At 37.6% G+C, this 16,139-nt stretch overlaps 2 protein-coding genes and 1 long non-coding RNA gene across 5 annotated transcripts; 2 read left to right on the top strand and 1 right to left on the bottom strand.

Moving 5' to 3' along the window:
• Positions 1-951: 951 nt before the first annotated feature.
• Positions 952-3,840, top strand: yeats4 (YEATS domain containing 4). The gene is made up of 7 exons (XM_044108091.1): positions 952-1,230; positions 1,405-1,524; positions 1,618-1,684; positions 1,894-1,988; positions 2,818-2,907; positions 3,012-3,099; positions 3,254-3,840. The coding sequence occupies exons 1-7, from the start codon at positions 1,180-1,182 to the stop codon at positions 3,421-3,423; spliced, it is 681 nt and encodes a 226-aa protein (XP_043964026.1). The 5' UTR covers positions 952-1,179; the 3' UTR covers positions 3,424-3,840.
• Positions 3,841-4,497: 657 nt separating this feature from the next.
• napepld (N-acyl phosphatidylethanolamine phospholipase D) lies at positions 4,498-14,730 on the top strand. 3 transcript variants are annotated; one of them, XM_044108079.1, is made up of 10 exons: positions 4,498-4,758; positions 8,430-8,508; positions 8,633-8,746; positions 8,849-8,989; positions 9,671-9,895; positions 9,994-10,097; positions 10,163-10,328; positions 10,623-10,771; positions 11,029-11,143; positions 14,541-14,730. In XM_044108079.1, the coding sequence occupies exons 1-10, from the start codon at positions 4,622-4,624 to the stop codon at positions 14,670-14,672; spliced, it is 1,362 nt and encodes a 453-aa protein (XP_043964014.1). In that variant the 5' UTR covers positions 4,498-4,621; the 3' UTR covers positions 14,673-14,730. The 3 variants fall into 3 exon arrangements, with proteins under 3 accessions (XP_043964014.1, XP_043964016.1, XP_043964015.1); XM_044108081.1 differs by lacking the exon at positions 4,498-4,758 and adding an exon at positions 4,828-4,862; XM_044108080.1 differs by lacking the exon at positions 4,498-4,758 and adding an exon at positions 6,406-6,690.
• On the bottom strand, positions 14,043-15,931 carry LOC122826352. Its single transcript, XR_006369771.1, has 2 exons — positions 14,945-15,931; positions 14,043-14,675 (listed from the first exon to the last, which is right to left on the bottom strand). It is a non-coding gene; the product is annotated as an uncharacterized LOC122826352 (long non-coding RNA).
• Between the last annotated feature and the right edge of the window lie 208 nt (positions 15,932-16,139).

Genomic DNA, 16,139 nt, shown 5'->3' with positions numbered 1-16,139 from the left:
GAAAACTGGTACCAAATTTAATCAAACGTGATTACATTTGTGTAGTGTTCATACCAGAGTAAACAACCACCATACTGGGCAACTTTCAACAAAAACTGCATGGGATTACATCCCACAGCATTATGTCAAAAGAAGGTGGCAGTGTGGTATTCTCACTAATGAGGGCCTTGTTGGGAATGATTGCAGTTTGAAAGGAGTTTCAAACGTTTCCCCATTCAACAAATGGCACCAAAATTTGCTAAATTTTGATTTTTGGATGATATGAGAGATTCCGTGGTAGAATAAATTTGTGCGGCAGTTGCATGTAAGGTTTTGAATTTTGTCCTATCGTTTGAGACTCCTGGCTTAGAAAAGAAATTAAAGCTTGTATTATTTAATCAGAATCTGGTTATGTAGCCAGATTAGGTTTGAAAACAGTCATCGGTGGTGGGCTGATGTAAAACTAGCGAAGAGAAGTTCATACCTCTGATGTATACTTAAAACTCAAAGCCATGGTCGTCAAAAGCCAGAAATATAGGTAACTAGAACTTAAACTACTTTAGCTTGTTTTAAATGCTAAATGCAATAGACCACATTTCTTGATAAGCGACAAAATGTGTTAATAAAACGAGTTATTCCCGATCGGTTAATATATAAAGTTGCGCATTATCTTTTATTATCAAAGCTTTAAAGAACTTAAAAACATATCCAGCTGATATCAGTAGTTAAGAAAATTATTTTTAAAGTCGTAAATATATTTTGTGGGAGTAAAAAGATTTTACATTTTGAAAATATATATTTCTGGTATACCAGAAATATATATATACCAGTGGGATCATGCTTAAATTTTTTTAAGCATGCACAGTAAAATTTAAATATATTTACTAGACTGTTTGGGTAGAACCGGGTTTAACATTTAGAAACTAGGTGAATTATTAAAAATCGTGCAGTTTTCGTTTATATTTCTTTTTTATTATTATTTTCGTTGTGATGGAACCTTTATGTCCAGCCTCCGTTCATAGCGGAACGTGAACACGTTTCCAGCGTCATTTCCGCCTATGCTAGACTGCTGTTTTGTTGTATATAATGCGCACTAATCGCTTAAATGGCCCTTCAAATGGGTTCGGAAACGAGTAGTGGAAGTAGAATAGGTGTCTAGAGAGTCCCACACTGTTATCTAAAACTTGTTTTCGGAATACTATGTTCAAAAAGATGACTGAATTTGGACCAGATTCCGGAGGGCGCGTTAAGGTAAAGAATGTTTCAGATTAATTCAAATTTGATATATTAACGGTTTGGGTTTTCTGTTCGATAAAAGTATAGTCATTTGGCCCCTTTTTCTGATACATCCAAATCTCGCAGTGTTCTTGAGACGTGGGCAGTATAAATTGTCCATTCTCAACATTTATGGCGTTCTCCTTGCAGGGAGTGACGATAGTGAAGCCCATTGTGTTTGGAAATGTTGCCCGTTACTTTGGAAAGAAGAGAGAGGAGGATGGACACACACATCAGTGGTCTGTCTATGTGAAACCCTACAGAAACGAGGTGTGGGATCTTTAGAAAATAAATGTCCTAAAATAGTGGTATGTATTGACGTAATATTAAGTTATGAAAGTTTATTAATCTCAACTCTCCCAGGATATGTCCGCCTATGTAAAGAAGATCCAGTTCAAGTTACACGAGAGCTATGTAAACCCCTTGAGAGGTAAGACAAAGTTTAAAACTCTTTGGTCAAAAACTTGTACAGTATTTTTTTCTACTATGTAGAGGTCACAACAGAACCTTTTACAAAGATGATACGGCCACCACCGTGTATCAGAAGAGGAAGATGTTTCACGTTGATTCAGCACACTGATCTCCTTGCATATTTTTACAAGGCAAGTCTACTAATGTCGTCCTTCTTATCTCTTCTAGTGGTCACAAAGCCTCCATATGAGATCACAGAGACAGGATGGGGAGAGTTTGAAATCATCATCAAGATTTTCTTTATTGACCCTAATGAGAGACCTGTAAGTAACGAAATGTAGAGGTAAAAATGTTGTTTAGTGCTGGTAATTACTAGAAAGCCATACTCAGGGTTCCTAAACAGTCTTGGGGATTTGCTTTTTACATTTTCCAGGCCTCAATAAATATAAAAAATTATAAAATGAAGAATTAAAAAAAGTTCTGTTTTTCCTGCCTTTTTCCCTCTTTTTTTCTAATGGGCAACTAAAACCATATAATGTCTAATGAATGAAACATTAGAATGGATATGCATGACATATGTTGACATAAAGCAGATGTTTGACATTGCATCTTTATTTTTGCTTTTACCCTACAGCTCCCCCCCTCTACCTCCTTTTGAACTTGTTGTCTAAGCGTGGATTCATTAAGATTTCTGAAAAGGAAATGCTTTTCAGAAATACTTGTTTGAACTTGGGACAACTTTAATCCAGGATTAATTTGGCTCATTGGTTCTTACAGAGAATCTGGCTAAAACTGAACAAAAACTGATTTCAAGGACACAAAGGATGAAAGAATATCTACTTCTAGACTTTATTCCATATATCATTATCAAAGGTTGTTCATATATACTTGAGTCCCTTCTGTCTCCCACAGTGATCTCCTTCAGCCCCAACCCACCAAATAAAATTTTATTTTTCTTCTACTTGCTCCTCCTTCCTTTTTTCCTACTACTCTTCAATACTCCTGCCTTTCTAATCTTTTTTTGTGTGTCATTCCTTGTGACTACACTTGTATTCTGCACTTTGGACGTGAAAAGTATGACATTGAAAATGTAAGGGGTGCCTCTTCACCAAAAATATACGATTTTTGTCTGTATCTGTTTTGTTGCCAAAGGTTACTCTGTACCATCTCCTGAAGCTGTTCCAATCAGATTCCAGCGCCATGCCGAAGAAAACGGTCGTCTCTGAGTTCTATGATGAAATGGTACAACTTATGTTCTTGGGTGTCATTGGATTCATATCTGTGTTCCTGCTTAATATAATATCAATAATGTAAATTATTATTATTTTACACTATGTAAATTGCAGATTTTTCAGGATCCAACAGCCATGATGCAACAGTTGCTGACCACATCCAGACAACTCACCCTTGGAGCTTATAAGCACGAGACAGAATGTATGTATTCACATGTTGAATAGTAACAGCTCAAGTATGTGTTAATGTTGCTGTTTAGCCTTATGATCACAGTTTCCAGAGGAAAGTGAAGGGGAAAGTCTACTTCACATTGCAGCAGTCTTTGCCTTTCTGAGCGTGGTGTTTGTTTTCCTAGTTGGTGAACTGGAACAAAGGACAAAGGAGAAATTGGAAGCAGCAAAGAAAAGAACGAGCCAAGAAATCACTGAGCTTAAAGATAGGCTGAAAGCCAACAGGGAAAACATCAATCACCTGAAGGGAGAGATCAGGAAGCTTGAGGAAGACGGAGATCACAAAGAGCACTGAAAGGTGCTCAAAAACAGACAAGAATGGTTTGTATTAGCCCTCTTCTCTGAATCCAAAATGAGCCTTGTTTTGGAGACACATTGTCTTGGATGTGAATCCCATATTTTTGTGTCTCCTTTCTTTTTTCTCTTTTCACATACGGGGACAGACTTCGCTTTGCTTAAAATAAACAAACAAAAACCTTCAGCTTGACAGCTCAATCTCCAAAACATCTGAATGTTAGTGCTTTTGATTTATTTCCATGTCTGGAATAAAAATGTGTAGAATTGTTTGTAGCTTAGTCAAGAAGTTTTGTGTGATTTTTGGGGCCTTTTTTATGCACAGATATTACTGAATAATAATATATGTGCATAAAAGGCTCACACCTATGAGTTGCCTTTCTTTTCTGTTCTTATATAAAGAAACTGGTAACAACAAGACTTGTGATTTTTTTTTTTAATCTGTTTAATGTAATTAATATTTCATGAGGTAAAAAATGCATCTTGCATTTAGCCTCACTAATATCTGGGGTGACCTAGCGGGGTCATACCATCTTAAATCAGTATTTAGGAGACAATTTAATTTGTAGGTTTAGTAAATACATTATGCAACAATGTAATTCTTTGTTGTAAAAACGCATTAAAAGAATGGTTAATAGCAGATTTCAAAAGAGCAAGTGAAGTTCAAATCCTGACGTCTAGAGTGGAAGTGACCTCTGAGTGAAAAGTTCAAGGTTTGTGAACAAAAACTGACATTTTCCCATTGATGTGGGTTGAAGATCCATAATATACAAGAAGCTTTAAAACAATTAGCGTGGAAACCTTTACATTTATATCAGTCAAATGGGAGTGATTAAATTTCATTCTTCTGTTTTAGTTAGATCTTTTCAGAATACCAATGTTACTTCAGTTCTCAAAAATAGATGAGGTAGGTTTTATAGTTTTTGGACGTGCGGTTTAACCGAAATTTCTTGACGTCCAAAGTGAAACGTCGCTATCACTTCGTGATTAACATAAAATGTCCGTTTAAACAACTCCTTATCGAAATATTAAAACTTTTTGCTAAAGTATTCAGATTTCCGAACGTCCGTGAATGCTCCTGACAGGAAGTTCAGCAACAGTTTTTTTCCTGTCCGGACATTGAACTATTGTTGCATGCAAAACTTTGTTTCGGTCTAATATTAACGCTATGAAAACGTGCGAGCACGACGTGTGTTAGGATGGAAACCGTGTTTTTAAAATATATGCAAATATTTGTTTACAACCGTAAATTTAACCACGCGAGTTCTCCGCGGAAATTCGTAAATCTTGTTGGACTAAATTGTCTTCAGGTGTCCATCAGGTGGAGTACCTCTGGGTAAGTTGGATTTATTGGAGAAAGACGCAACTTTTGAATTTTGTCTCGGAAGACATGTCTGCTGCATATATGTCTGTATTTATGGGCTAATTCCTGGCTCTGCGGTTCGTTGTTCTGGTTTTGTTTTTCGCAGTGTTTTATTGAATTGAGCTATCAGGACTAAGCATACATTGACGTCACACACTTCGTGAAGCACAGCTGTAGCAACTGGATGTGTGATCAGCTGAGATTGGATTAGCACCTTTTATATTTATTTAAAGATTTTATATTGCTCTTAAACGACTAACTGCTTTGCTTTGCAGTGTTTTTGCTGGTGTCAGGAGAGAAAAATACATTTATTTAAACTCTTTTGATGCCACGTCTTGGCCAGTTGCATACACAATGATGAGAATAACTAAATCCTGATTACACTATGTCCAGTTTTAATTTGGGAGATGTGGCTTGTCATTCTTTTGTCGGGGAAAGACATCCAGTTTAGTGTGGTGCTATTGGCCATATTTACCCTGAATTCAAGTCAAGCCTTGTTGCATATAGTTAAAATCAGATTTTTTGTATAAATGTACCCAATTGTGTCCAAACCTTGCTGATTTCCAAGCTTAATTTTCATGCTTAGGTTTGCAAGACTCACCCATTATTTTCCAATTACATTGATAGTCATTAAGTCCTATCACTTCAATTTAGTTTCATTAAAAGAATTAAGGTGCTTGTTCTTGAGTGCAATGGCAAACTGTAATCTGGCTTTGTTATTGTTGGAGTAATTGTTTTTTCTCAGTCTGGGCTTTCATCCCATTTTGTTAGGGGATGTGTTTCACTGAAGGGTACTCTCTCCAGCTGAGTTGTCCTCATTTTGGACATTTCACCATCAGATATCAAATTGTCCTAGTTTTTCCCTCTTGATAATTGTTTTCATTTAGTCTATGCTTGATGACACACAAGGCAGCAGTGTGTCTGAGGCGTTTCCTTTAAATATGCAAAGTTAACTTAAAGGCAAGGGAAGTTTATTGGTATAGCAGATTTCAGCAACTCAACATGCTTCATATGATGAAAACATCACATTGCAGTACAGTAATGAAAATTTGGAACACGGACTGCAATTAAAAATATTTCAGATTTTATTAATTGAAGGCATGTTTTTGTTTTTTTTTAGCTTTAAGGGACTTTGTGTTTGAGTATATTTGCTTTTTCTTTTGGAAGTTTGCTATATATAGAGAGCATTAAACCAGCAAAGAGTTAAAATTTTGGTGATCCTCCTGACCTTAAAGCCCCTTGGGTTTGTTTGATACAATGTTGGACAGAGAAACAAAAATGTTTGTGTATTTTTGAAGTACACGTGTATGCATACATACATAGCACAATGGAGTAAGCACTTAGCTGTTTAACTTTAACATGCATGTGGGTTTTTTTCATGTCATATGTATATGGAAAATACAAAAGAGACATAAAAATGGCATGTGATTTTTCTACATAAACATGTTTTAAATTTGATATTGTATTGCTTTGGCAACCAACATTTATTTATTTATTTTTATCTATTTATTTATTTTATTTTTTGAGTCAAGTGGGACAGAAAACAGTAGAGACGTGATTCAGTGACTCCTTTATTATGACTCCTGCTGGCTTCAGTGAGTTTACACGGTAGTCACGTGACCGCAGCTTTAACGCCGACGTCACAGAAACGGAGCTGGTACCGAGTCGTTATCCAACCGCGACACCAAATGCATCTAAACTAAGCCCATCATCGTAGAGAAGCACCCTCCTTGTCTTCCGCCTCCTTCATGTTTGTCTTTGCCTGTCAGCGCGGTAGTAAAGTAACCTGTGAGCGCCGAGTGATGCCGCCTAGCTCTCGGTGAAACGGCGTAAAGCTGGTCGAACAGACATGGCTGCCCGGTAGAGGAACAGCTGGGGTTGTTCTGGTTGAGCTTTTTTATTCAGGTACGTTCTCTGTACGAAGGTGTTTTCTAGTCTGTTGCGAAGCCTGAGGAGATGCTGGCATTTAAATCATGTGCGGCTAGCGAAAACCTTTTTTTTTTTTTTTTTTTTTTTTTTTAAATGAGACGAGCAGTTTAAATATATTCACCAATAAATAAGTTATGAGATTTTGCAAGTGTTGATGTGTGCACACCTAACAGGCTAAAATGTGGAAACTGATAACAGCAGTTTCCTAAGTGTTCCTCTTCTGACACACTTGTCTGGTTAATGAGTGGAGTTTTAAGAGGAGTGTTTTGAGTTTCTTGTTTACTTGGCCACATCTGTCTGACCGCACAGGTCACTCACCCACAAAGCACCATTGTTTTCCCACAGTCTGTGTACAGTCCATTCGTGAGGCAGAGTGCATCAGCAGGATGCTGCAGCCTAAAGGCATGGAGAGGGAAAGTGTTGTCCGATGCTTTGATTGCATTTCTTGTGTTTATATGTCTCCACATAGAGTACTTATGTTTAGCATATAGTGTGTCTTCTCTAATGCAACATGGGTGCTTCCTTTTCAGTTGTAATGATGTGTAGAAAACATTGAGTGGTGTATTGGGGAGTGTAGATAATAACAGGATAGGGTGTGAGGCTTTGATTAGACTTGCTTGGGTGTTGTGGGTGTTCACTCAAAATGAGCAACTCATTCAAAATGTTGTGCACGCTTTTCCTGAAGTTTTGAGTGCATTTATTCTAGTCCAGAGCTGTGTAGGTAGCTTCCAAAGGTACTTATACAGTGCTTGGGTCTTCTAGAAGTCAATTCCAATTACAAACACAATACTTAATGCATTTTATTTGGATTTTAAGTTATGTATCAACATTAAATTGTGCATAATGTAGAAGTTGTTGAAATTATCGTTGAGCTGTGTTTTTTCCTCCTGAGTCAATACTCTGTTGAACCACATTTCACATCAAAGGCATATTTTTTTGCATGTCTCCATCAGTTTTGCCTGTCTGGAGAGGGAAGTTTGTACTAATTCTTCTTTGCAACCTGGGTCCAGATTAACAGTGATGGATCAACACAAAATTGTGCAAAATCTTACAGTGGTAGGAAAGCGATGTATGCAAGATATTGATTGAAATTTGCAGATGCCTTTTTACAAAACAGTTTCATTTCAGTCAGATTTGACGGACAGCATCAATGAACATCACTTTTTTTCCTTTTTATTATAAATATGAACTTGATCCAAGTCTAGACTTTGACTGGTCCCATCTAGCACATGCATATGGTCAGATCTAAACCTTTCAGGTTTATGTATTGGATTGTTTCCTTACTCTGAAGTATTTTTCTCCAGAAATACTTTGTGTCTGACATTTGCAAACGAGATATTGACTAGTCACCGTTGCAAAATATCACCAGCTGTCAAAACTATTAGGTAATTCATTGCTTCTTCAATTTCTGCTCCCAACTTTGGCGTCAGTACAGATTTAACAATTGAGGCAGATGTCGGCTTTTAACACAGGTAGGTTTCTGAATTTGAGTGGAAGTAGTTAAGTGGCCTCACCAAATAGCAGGTTTCATTTGGATACTGAACTGGGAGTAAAAAACATGCAAAGTATTACAGCTTAACTGTCAACTGTAGGTAAATGAGTCAGCGGCGTGAAGGTGTAGTAATGTAATTGTCTGCGCTGTTCTTTTGAGCAAGGCAGATAAACTGATTCAGTAGGTTGATAAAGCACGAACTTGTTCCTGTGTGCTGTTACAGATGTGTTGCTGGCAGAAACATGGATAAACCAAGTTCCTCAGACAGATCAGAGCTGGAAGAGACAGCAGGCCTGGTGGAGGTAACCATCAACACTTTTAATCCTGAACAAACATTCATGTCAGGATGAGTTTCTGCTAATTTTGGTGCTACCTTCTCTACACTTAAATACTTTTTAAATTGCTCCTTGTATTTTTTTTATTAAGGATGGTGATTTGCCTCAAGGCGCTGAAGGTGGAAAGGTGGATCCTCGAACACTGAGGAAGAGCAGCTCCTCTCGCTCTTCCCGTAAGAGTTTCCGTCTGGACTACCGACTGGAGGTAACGACCCTCCTTCTGTTCACCAACTCTGAACATTCAAGTCTCTTCAGAGTTCACGTAAATGTCATGCTGTATCTCAGGTGTGTTTATTTTTGAATGCAGGAGGAGGTCACGAAGTCCTGTCGGGATAAACATGGTCGCTGGACAAACCCCTGGCCAACATGGCGCTTTCCATCGTACTCTATGCTGTTCAGATTTCTGGTGCTGGATAAAAATCACAGCAGTGTGCCAACTAGCAAAGAGGTAGGAAACCACTTGCATGTTTAACCCTGCAAGTCACTTTATTTTACTTTAGATAATTCAGAAACTTTACACACAAAAAAACAATGTTTTATCAGTGGACTGGAGAAAGAAGGCATGGAGAGGGAGTTTGCAGTGCTTACATTTATGGAGTCTGCTTACCGCGCTGCTGTAATAATTAGTATCACAAGCTCATCTTTCACAGCCCTGTGCTAACATGCTGTTATTTATAGCTGCCTCTGGAAACTTTGCTGCTTTCATTGAGGGATTATCCGGCCTTAAAGGCTGCTTCCACTCAGCAAAACGTTGAATTCTTTATTTGCACCAGTTGTTTGTATATTCTCTATTTATTGGACTTTATGTGATAACTTAAGAGCACACAATTGTGAAGTTGTAAAAAAAAAAAAGAAGATTGGTTTTATGAAAACCCGAAAAGTGTGGCATCCATTTGTATTCAACCCAGCTAAGGCAAAACTTTAAAGCACCTTTTAGCTACAAGGTCATTGTCCTCTGCCTCTGATAGGTTTTCTTAACAGACTCACTAGTATTTAGCTGTTAACCCTTACAAATACAAAAATATATAGTTGAAAGATGAGCGTGTTTAAAATAATGTTTTTTGTTGTTTTTTTGTTTTTGTTTTTTAGTCAGTCTAAGTTTCTTCTATCCTCCCTGCTGTTCCCACAGGTCCTGGACAGTGAACTCCCAGTATTGGAGCCCTACTTTGTCCAGAACCCAGAAGCGCTGGACTCTCCTGCTGGTATGAGGGTCACCTGGCTGGGCCACGCAACAGTTCTGGTCGAAATGGAGGGGGTCAACATTCTGACTGACCCCATTTTCAGCCAGAGAGCATCATTTCTTCAGTTCATGGGGCCCAAACGATACAGAGGACCCCCCTGCACTGTGGAACAGGTTTGAACATCTTTCATTTCTCCCTTTTGCTTTGTGAACAAACAGAATGCTTTGAATCAAACTTTGCTTTATTCAGCTCACTCCTCTCCTACAAACAGCTGCCGAGGATAGATGCCGTCCTCATCAGCCACTCTCATTACGATCACCTGGATGCTGGATCTGTTGCCAGCCTTAATGCACGCTTTGGAGGGGAGCTACGCTGGTATGTGTCCCATACGCGCACACCTTCCACAGTGTTCCTGTGAAATACGATGCATATTTCAACAGGTTCGTACCTCTGGGATTGATGGACTGGCTGGCCAAGATGGGCTGTGAGAACGTGATGGAGCTGGACTGGTGGGAGGAAAACTGCGTCCCGGGTCACGACAACGTTACGTTTGTCTGCACGCCCTCTCAGCACTGGAGCAAACGGACAGCGTGGGATGATAACAGGGTACTTGATAGTAAATGTTGTAGAGTGTGGGGACTGCTATCAGTTTGGTTTTATAAACCACACTGATAATCTAAGTGCTGTGATGTTATCGTTGGACAAGTGAGCAGAAATATATTCAATGTGTTAGAAGCACTTTGTTGAAGAGTCTGCAGCCCAACATTTTTCAATGGAGAAGAAAGATTAAACAAAAAGTTTAAAAAACTCCTCCTTCTCTCCATGAAAATCTTTCTTTCATTTTCTGCTGCACTAAAAAAGGTCAGAATTGTAGCCATTTAACTATTTGTTTCTTTTCAGTCTTTATGGAGTAGCTGGTCTGTTTTGGGTCCCAACCATCGATTCTTCTTCGCCGGCGACACAGGCTACTGTCCGTCCTTCCAGGAGATCGGACGCCGCTTTGGGCCATTCGACCTCGCAGCAATCCCAATTGGAGCGTACCTGCCCAGGTAGAGAAGCACACTCTCCCACACAGCAGATCAGGCACAAAGAGTTTCAGGTCTTATCACACTTCTGGGGCATAGTTATGCATTTCATATGAAGTTATTTAATATGTGCAAAGGCAGACAAATACAAATGTATAGCCAGTACTATTCTGTTTAAGGTCTCCTTTCATACACATGCATACAAAACTATCTTAATGTTCAGTTTCAGCATTTTAATAAGCATTAAGCAGGACTTCTGTCAATTGTTGTTGGGTTCTCAGGGATGTGATGAAGGGACAGCATGTGGATCCAGAGGAGGCTGTTCAGATTCATCAGGACCTTCAGGCCAAACAGTCTGTAGCCATACACTGGGGGACCTTCGCCCTGGCCTATGAGGTAAGATGTTAGAAAAGAGTCAGCAGCAGTCACTACATGTAATGTTTTAAGTTAACGTAGAAGCAGTCTATGTTTATACAGTGTAAACACAATTTAAGAGTAAATTGAATGTCAACCATTTGTTAGGATGGTAGAACTTGATCTTGGCACAAAGGTGAGGAAGTCTAGACTTAAATGATATAACTAGTTGTTCTACCTTATACTATACCCAGAAAGAAAATGGCACAGTTAAGAAAACAATATTTGCATATTATTTAAGACTTAAAACTACTATTTCTTTCTACACTATGTGGGAACCCTTTAATAACTGACCAGTGTTTATTATAAAACCATAGATATCTATCTTCTTAAACTCAAGGACTTGAGTTTAAGATTACAGTGCAGCACTAGTGACCTTCCTGTGTAGAACAAAAACTGTAATTTCCAGACTGTTAGGTGAACCTGAATATAGAAAAGTTGCTATGGTCTTATAATGGCTGTTAGTTCCTTGTGGCCTTTTCTCCCAGTGTAAAATATTCACATTCTGATCCTCAGTGGTGCTGCTGTTTAGGCTAGTGTTCACTTTAGCATTTTAAAGTGTTGGATCACCTGGATGCTGGATCTGTTGCCAGATCTCATTAGCTCAAATGAGATATAGTATGACGTCACAAAGGAGGCCAACTGACTTAAATACTAGACATTTAGATAAATAAGACAGGAACATCAGGCAGTGTTGTCACATGATCATAAACCTCTGTAAGCTTTGTGACTCGGCTGAACTCTATAAGCCAGTAATCCTGATCTTTACCTGATCTTTCTGGTTGTCCTGTTGAAAGTTCAGATAAATTAGTTAACTTGCCAACAGGGATTTTTTTTTTGGCCTCTTTCCTACATTGACTATTTTATTTTTTCTATAAATAACATCATATGCTGCTCTCCTACAGCTTTCAACGATTAATTGGTTGAAGTTAAATTCCAGCAGCACAGAAAGCTAAACTGGAGTTCTATTAAAATTTCAGACTTTTCCAGATCCCTATTTTCATCTGTTTAAAAATCTATTAATCTAATATTAATGATGAAATTTTGGCAGATATTTGGTCTATTTACTGAAATTTTACTAGTTAGTATAAAACACTGATCAGTGTTTCACACTAAACAGTAGTAAGTTATTAAAGGGCTCCCACATACTGTAGAAAGAAATAGTATTTCTAAGTCTTAACTAATATGTAAATCTTGTTTTCTTAAGTGCCTTGTTTTTGCAGTTCATAGTTGTCATGGAAAAAATCTATTTCCAAGCACCGTTCAGGTAAAATCACTCAATCAGGTTTATTCATATATTGTGCACAATACAGAGAGCTTGTAGGACAATCGGCAATGAAGCAAGTCTGGATGAAAAGCTCTGCCAGACAACACATGAGTTTTACACAAAGGGATTTTTCCCCCTTTTGATTATAAGTAAATATGTAATATTTAATATTAATCATATGTCAAATTTTATTTCCATCCCACTGATTATACAAAAGAAAATTTCTACAATTTTATGTTGAGAAGTAAAAATCATCCCATACATTTTTAGACATTACATATTCATTCAGTCATTGAAACATTATTATGTACAATGACACAAAACATATACGCAAGATACGAAAAACCTACCGGCATTCATCCCTGTAACAATTTGATTGTTTTAGGGAGGAAAAGTTATCCTGCAACCCCTCCTTGCCAGGGAGGCGGTCCTCTATATGTTTTGTCATCTTTAAGGAAACTTCAAAAGGAGAAATCTAAAGTAATGTATTTGGAAATAAAGCACCAGTGGACTACCAAACTATTTCTAAGTAATATTTCTCATAAGTAATTTAAAGCTTTAATAAGTAATTATTTTAATCCCAAATTCTGACTTGCAAAATAAGTGCATGCATTTCAATCATTAGACCTCCCTCAAACATGATATTTATGAATTATTTCATTTTATGTTGCTTATGTTAATGAAAAGTTAGGTTTTATACAAATTTTAATCCTACATTTTAATTTAAAGTTTATGTAATAGCAAGTCATCCTCTTATTAAAATCTAACAAAAATTTAATACAATCTCATCCTCTTTGATTATAATATAACCCAGGTTATATTATAATCAACAAGTACAATTTTAAAGTTGCCCCATCACATTCTAATGCAGACACTTCAAAATAAAACAAAACAATTTCAAATCTAACGTCATCCTCTTTGTTCCTAAATAAAACCAAGTTTAAACTATAAAGCAACATCTTTAATGTGGTCACAGAACATAAATTTGTGTTTTTCTGGTGCTTAACTTAGAATTAATTAAGGCTAAACTTTTAAACTTATCAGCCAAATTTTAATTTTACACTCATTTGAGTTATTTTAAGTTGACTCAAGTTAAGTTAAGTTGCCTAGAAGAAAGAATTTCTAAATTCTTAAACTCTTTTGAAGTGAAACTACTAAACTACTCATGTTGTCCACAGATGAAACAAGCATCAAACAGTCCTTCGTCTTCTTCTCTCACAACTCTGAAGCATTTTTATCTTTTCCTTCTCCACACTGATTCAGACCAGCGGAGATTGTTAAAGCTCAGTTGCACACAGTTTTCAGTCCAAACAGGAGATGTAAATGTTCCATCAGTTCTCTGGTGTCAAAAGAAAAATTAGGATGAACAGACACTTCAGTGCCTGGAGGTGATGGAGGTCTTCTTCATCTTCTTCATCTTCTTGATTCTCTGGATCCTCTCAGTCACTTTTCACCAGCTGCTTTTTGTAGGAGGGACAGCATCTGGTCCATGGTAGGACAGGTTTGAGGAGTTGAGGTCAGAGGTCAGATGCACTGCAGTGAGGCTCAGACAGAGAGAAAGAGAAGCAAGTAGAAGTTGATTAGGGCTTGTTTTGTTGCTTTCCTTGTTTTTTCCTATACATACAGTATGTATTTATGAATCTTATTTTAACCTTTTGCATGATCATATAGTTTTAGTCATTTAATCTCCATCCAGTATGCATTTAGTAAGAAAGGGTCCCTTATAAATAAGTTTATTGATTGATACTTTTAAGAAATACAATCATTTTTGTTCAAAGAGAGAAAAAAAACAAACAAAAAAATTTTGTTTTAAATATTAAGGCCAGTAATTTGTCCACTAAATATTTATGTTCAGCATTTTCATTCCTTATTTGTTTTCCTCTGCTTCTAATTCACTTTGCAGGGAAAAATCCACATTTAAAATCATTTCACATTCATTCACACCAAGCACACTCTTTTTTTTTTCCAATATTTCTTCATCATATAGACAAACAATTCACCGTGAGGAGGAGATTGCGTTCTGGGACGACATAGACCCATTCTTCTTGAATTTCCTCACCTCTGAGCCAAGACTATTTTCTAGCTTTCTTACCTCGTCTCTCCTCCATGCAGTACTACCTGGAGCCCCCGGTCCGTCTCAGAGAGGCACTGGAGCAGAGGGGACTGAAACCAGAATCCTTCTTCACGTTGCATCACGGGGAGTCCCGGCTCATCGCCACACAAGACAGAAACGTCTTTGATTGATGTCTGCAAAAAACAAACAGTGCTTCATATTGATTTCATTAAAAGACTGAAGATTTGAGCTCAGCCTAAGTAAAAATTAATGTTTTATGGTGCAGACATGAACTGTTTGGCATCTCACAGCTGCAGAAGTTGTAAATACAGTAGTTTGTACAAGGATCACACTTTGATCTAAGGTGATTCACCTTGAGTCATAAGATAAAATACTACATACACTATTGGTCAAAAAAAAGAGAAAAGAATCCAGTCTTAGATTTATTGCACAGATGACTTACATGCTGACTCTCTTAGAGTTGAGGCTTCAGGCGTGGCGCACACAGAACCCTTTGAACCCAGAGGAGGAAAAATAAAGCGAGGTCAGAGCAGAAAAAGGTTTCACATGTCAGGAGTTAAAGTTAAAACCCATCTCTTCTCTCTAAGAAGCGAGGTTTTTCAGATTGTGTTGGTTTAAAATTCTAGCTTCACCTTGCAACTTTAGACTCCTACATAAAGAGTGTTATTCTTTGAGATGAGTGCTGCCATATAGGAGTTGTTTTGTTTTTTTTTCTGAATGTGCTACAGCCAATCCAGAACTGCCACCTGTGATGTTTACTTTCAACTGCAATGTCCTGATAGACGTTTTGTGAAAAACATGCTGATGTTGAGCTGGGCTCAACTGGAAAATGCTTTTGTTGCAGCTTCATCTATTTTTTCTTTTTTTTGTGCTGTGAAAACATCAAAGCTGCATATCCTCTCACAAGAGACAATAAAGGAAGGACCAAAGAGCCTTTCTCTACAAACTTTTACTTGACTGCCCTCATGTGGCTGTATAAAGACTACAAGTGTACGCCATTTAATACTGCAAAAATCAGATTTTTTTATTTATTTTTTTTCCAGGTAATTTTTCCTACATCTCTCCTTAGACTATGCTGAATTACTTTCAACAGGTCTGTAGTTTGATTAAAGAGCCATTTCTGCTTGAAATTAAATAGACTAAAACACAAAGTTGTAAAACCTGGACTCCTTAAAGAAACGGTCTCAAATTTGTGAAAGCTTTAACCTATTTTAAAAATTAAAGTTTTAATTGTTGTGAAACTGAAATTCAAAAGTAAATGTTTTTCTCTTTGTTTTAGTTCAGTAATTCTCCTTAGTTACAAATAATAGTATTTCTCTAGGAAACAGACTTCTGGGTCTTCAGGTGCAGAAATTAGGGGGGATCAAAGATAAACTCATGAAAATAATCACTGTTGACTCGGTTCAATAACGTAGCGAACACTGACCTGCTCGGACAATCTGCGGGTCCTTCAGCGGGTCCTTAGTTTCTCCTGGGAGTTCACCAGTTTTCCATTAAACACTTCCAAACATTATCCTGATTTTCTGCCAAACTTTGTTTAGCTTCTGCCTCGGACAACCCGTCACACTGTCGAACGCCTTCTCCAAGTCCACCAAACACATGTAGACCGGTTGGGCGTACTCCCACGCACCCTCCAG

Source organism: Gambusia affinis, linkage group LG23, assembly GCF_019740435.1.
Source record: "Gambusia affinis linkage group LG23, SWU_Gaff_1.0, whole genome shotgun sequence".
Classification (NCBI taxonomy): Eukaryota; Metazoa; Chordata; class Actinopteri; order Cyprinodontiformes; family Poeciliidae; genus Gambusia; species Gambusia affinis.
The sequence above is the reverse complement of the archived record's forward strand: the minus strand, read 5'-3'. Positions and strand labels throughout refer to the sequence as shown.

Coding starts and splice junctions, on each gene's coding strand:
- yeats4 (XM_044108091.1), top strand. CDS start 1,180: ATGTTCAAAAAGATGACTGAATTTGGACCAGATTCCGGAGGGCGCGTT. Junction 1,685..1,893: donor CTATGTAAACCCCTTGAGAG/GTAAGACAAAGT, acceptor TATCTCTTCTAG/TGGTCACAAAGCCTCCATAT. Junction 1,989..2,817: donor TTGACCCTAATGAGAGACCT/GTAAGTAACGAA, acceptor TTGTTGCCAAAG/GTTACTCTGTACCATCTCCT.
- napepld (XM_044108079.1), top strand. CDS start 4,622: ATGGAAACCGTGTTTTTAAAATATATGCAAATATTTGTTTACAACCGT. Junction 9,896..9,993: donor CCCCCTGCACTGTGGAACAG/GTTTGAACATCT, acceptor TCCTACAAACAG/CTGCCGAGGATAGATGCCGT. Junction 10,772..11,028: donor ATTGGAGCGTACCTGCCCAG/GTAGAGAAGCAC, acceptor TTGGGTTCTCAG/GGATGTGATGAAGGGACAGC.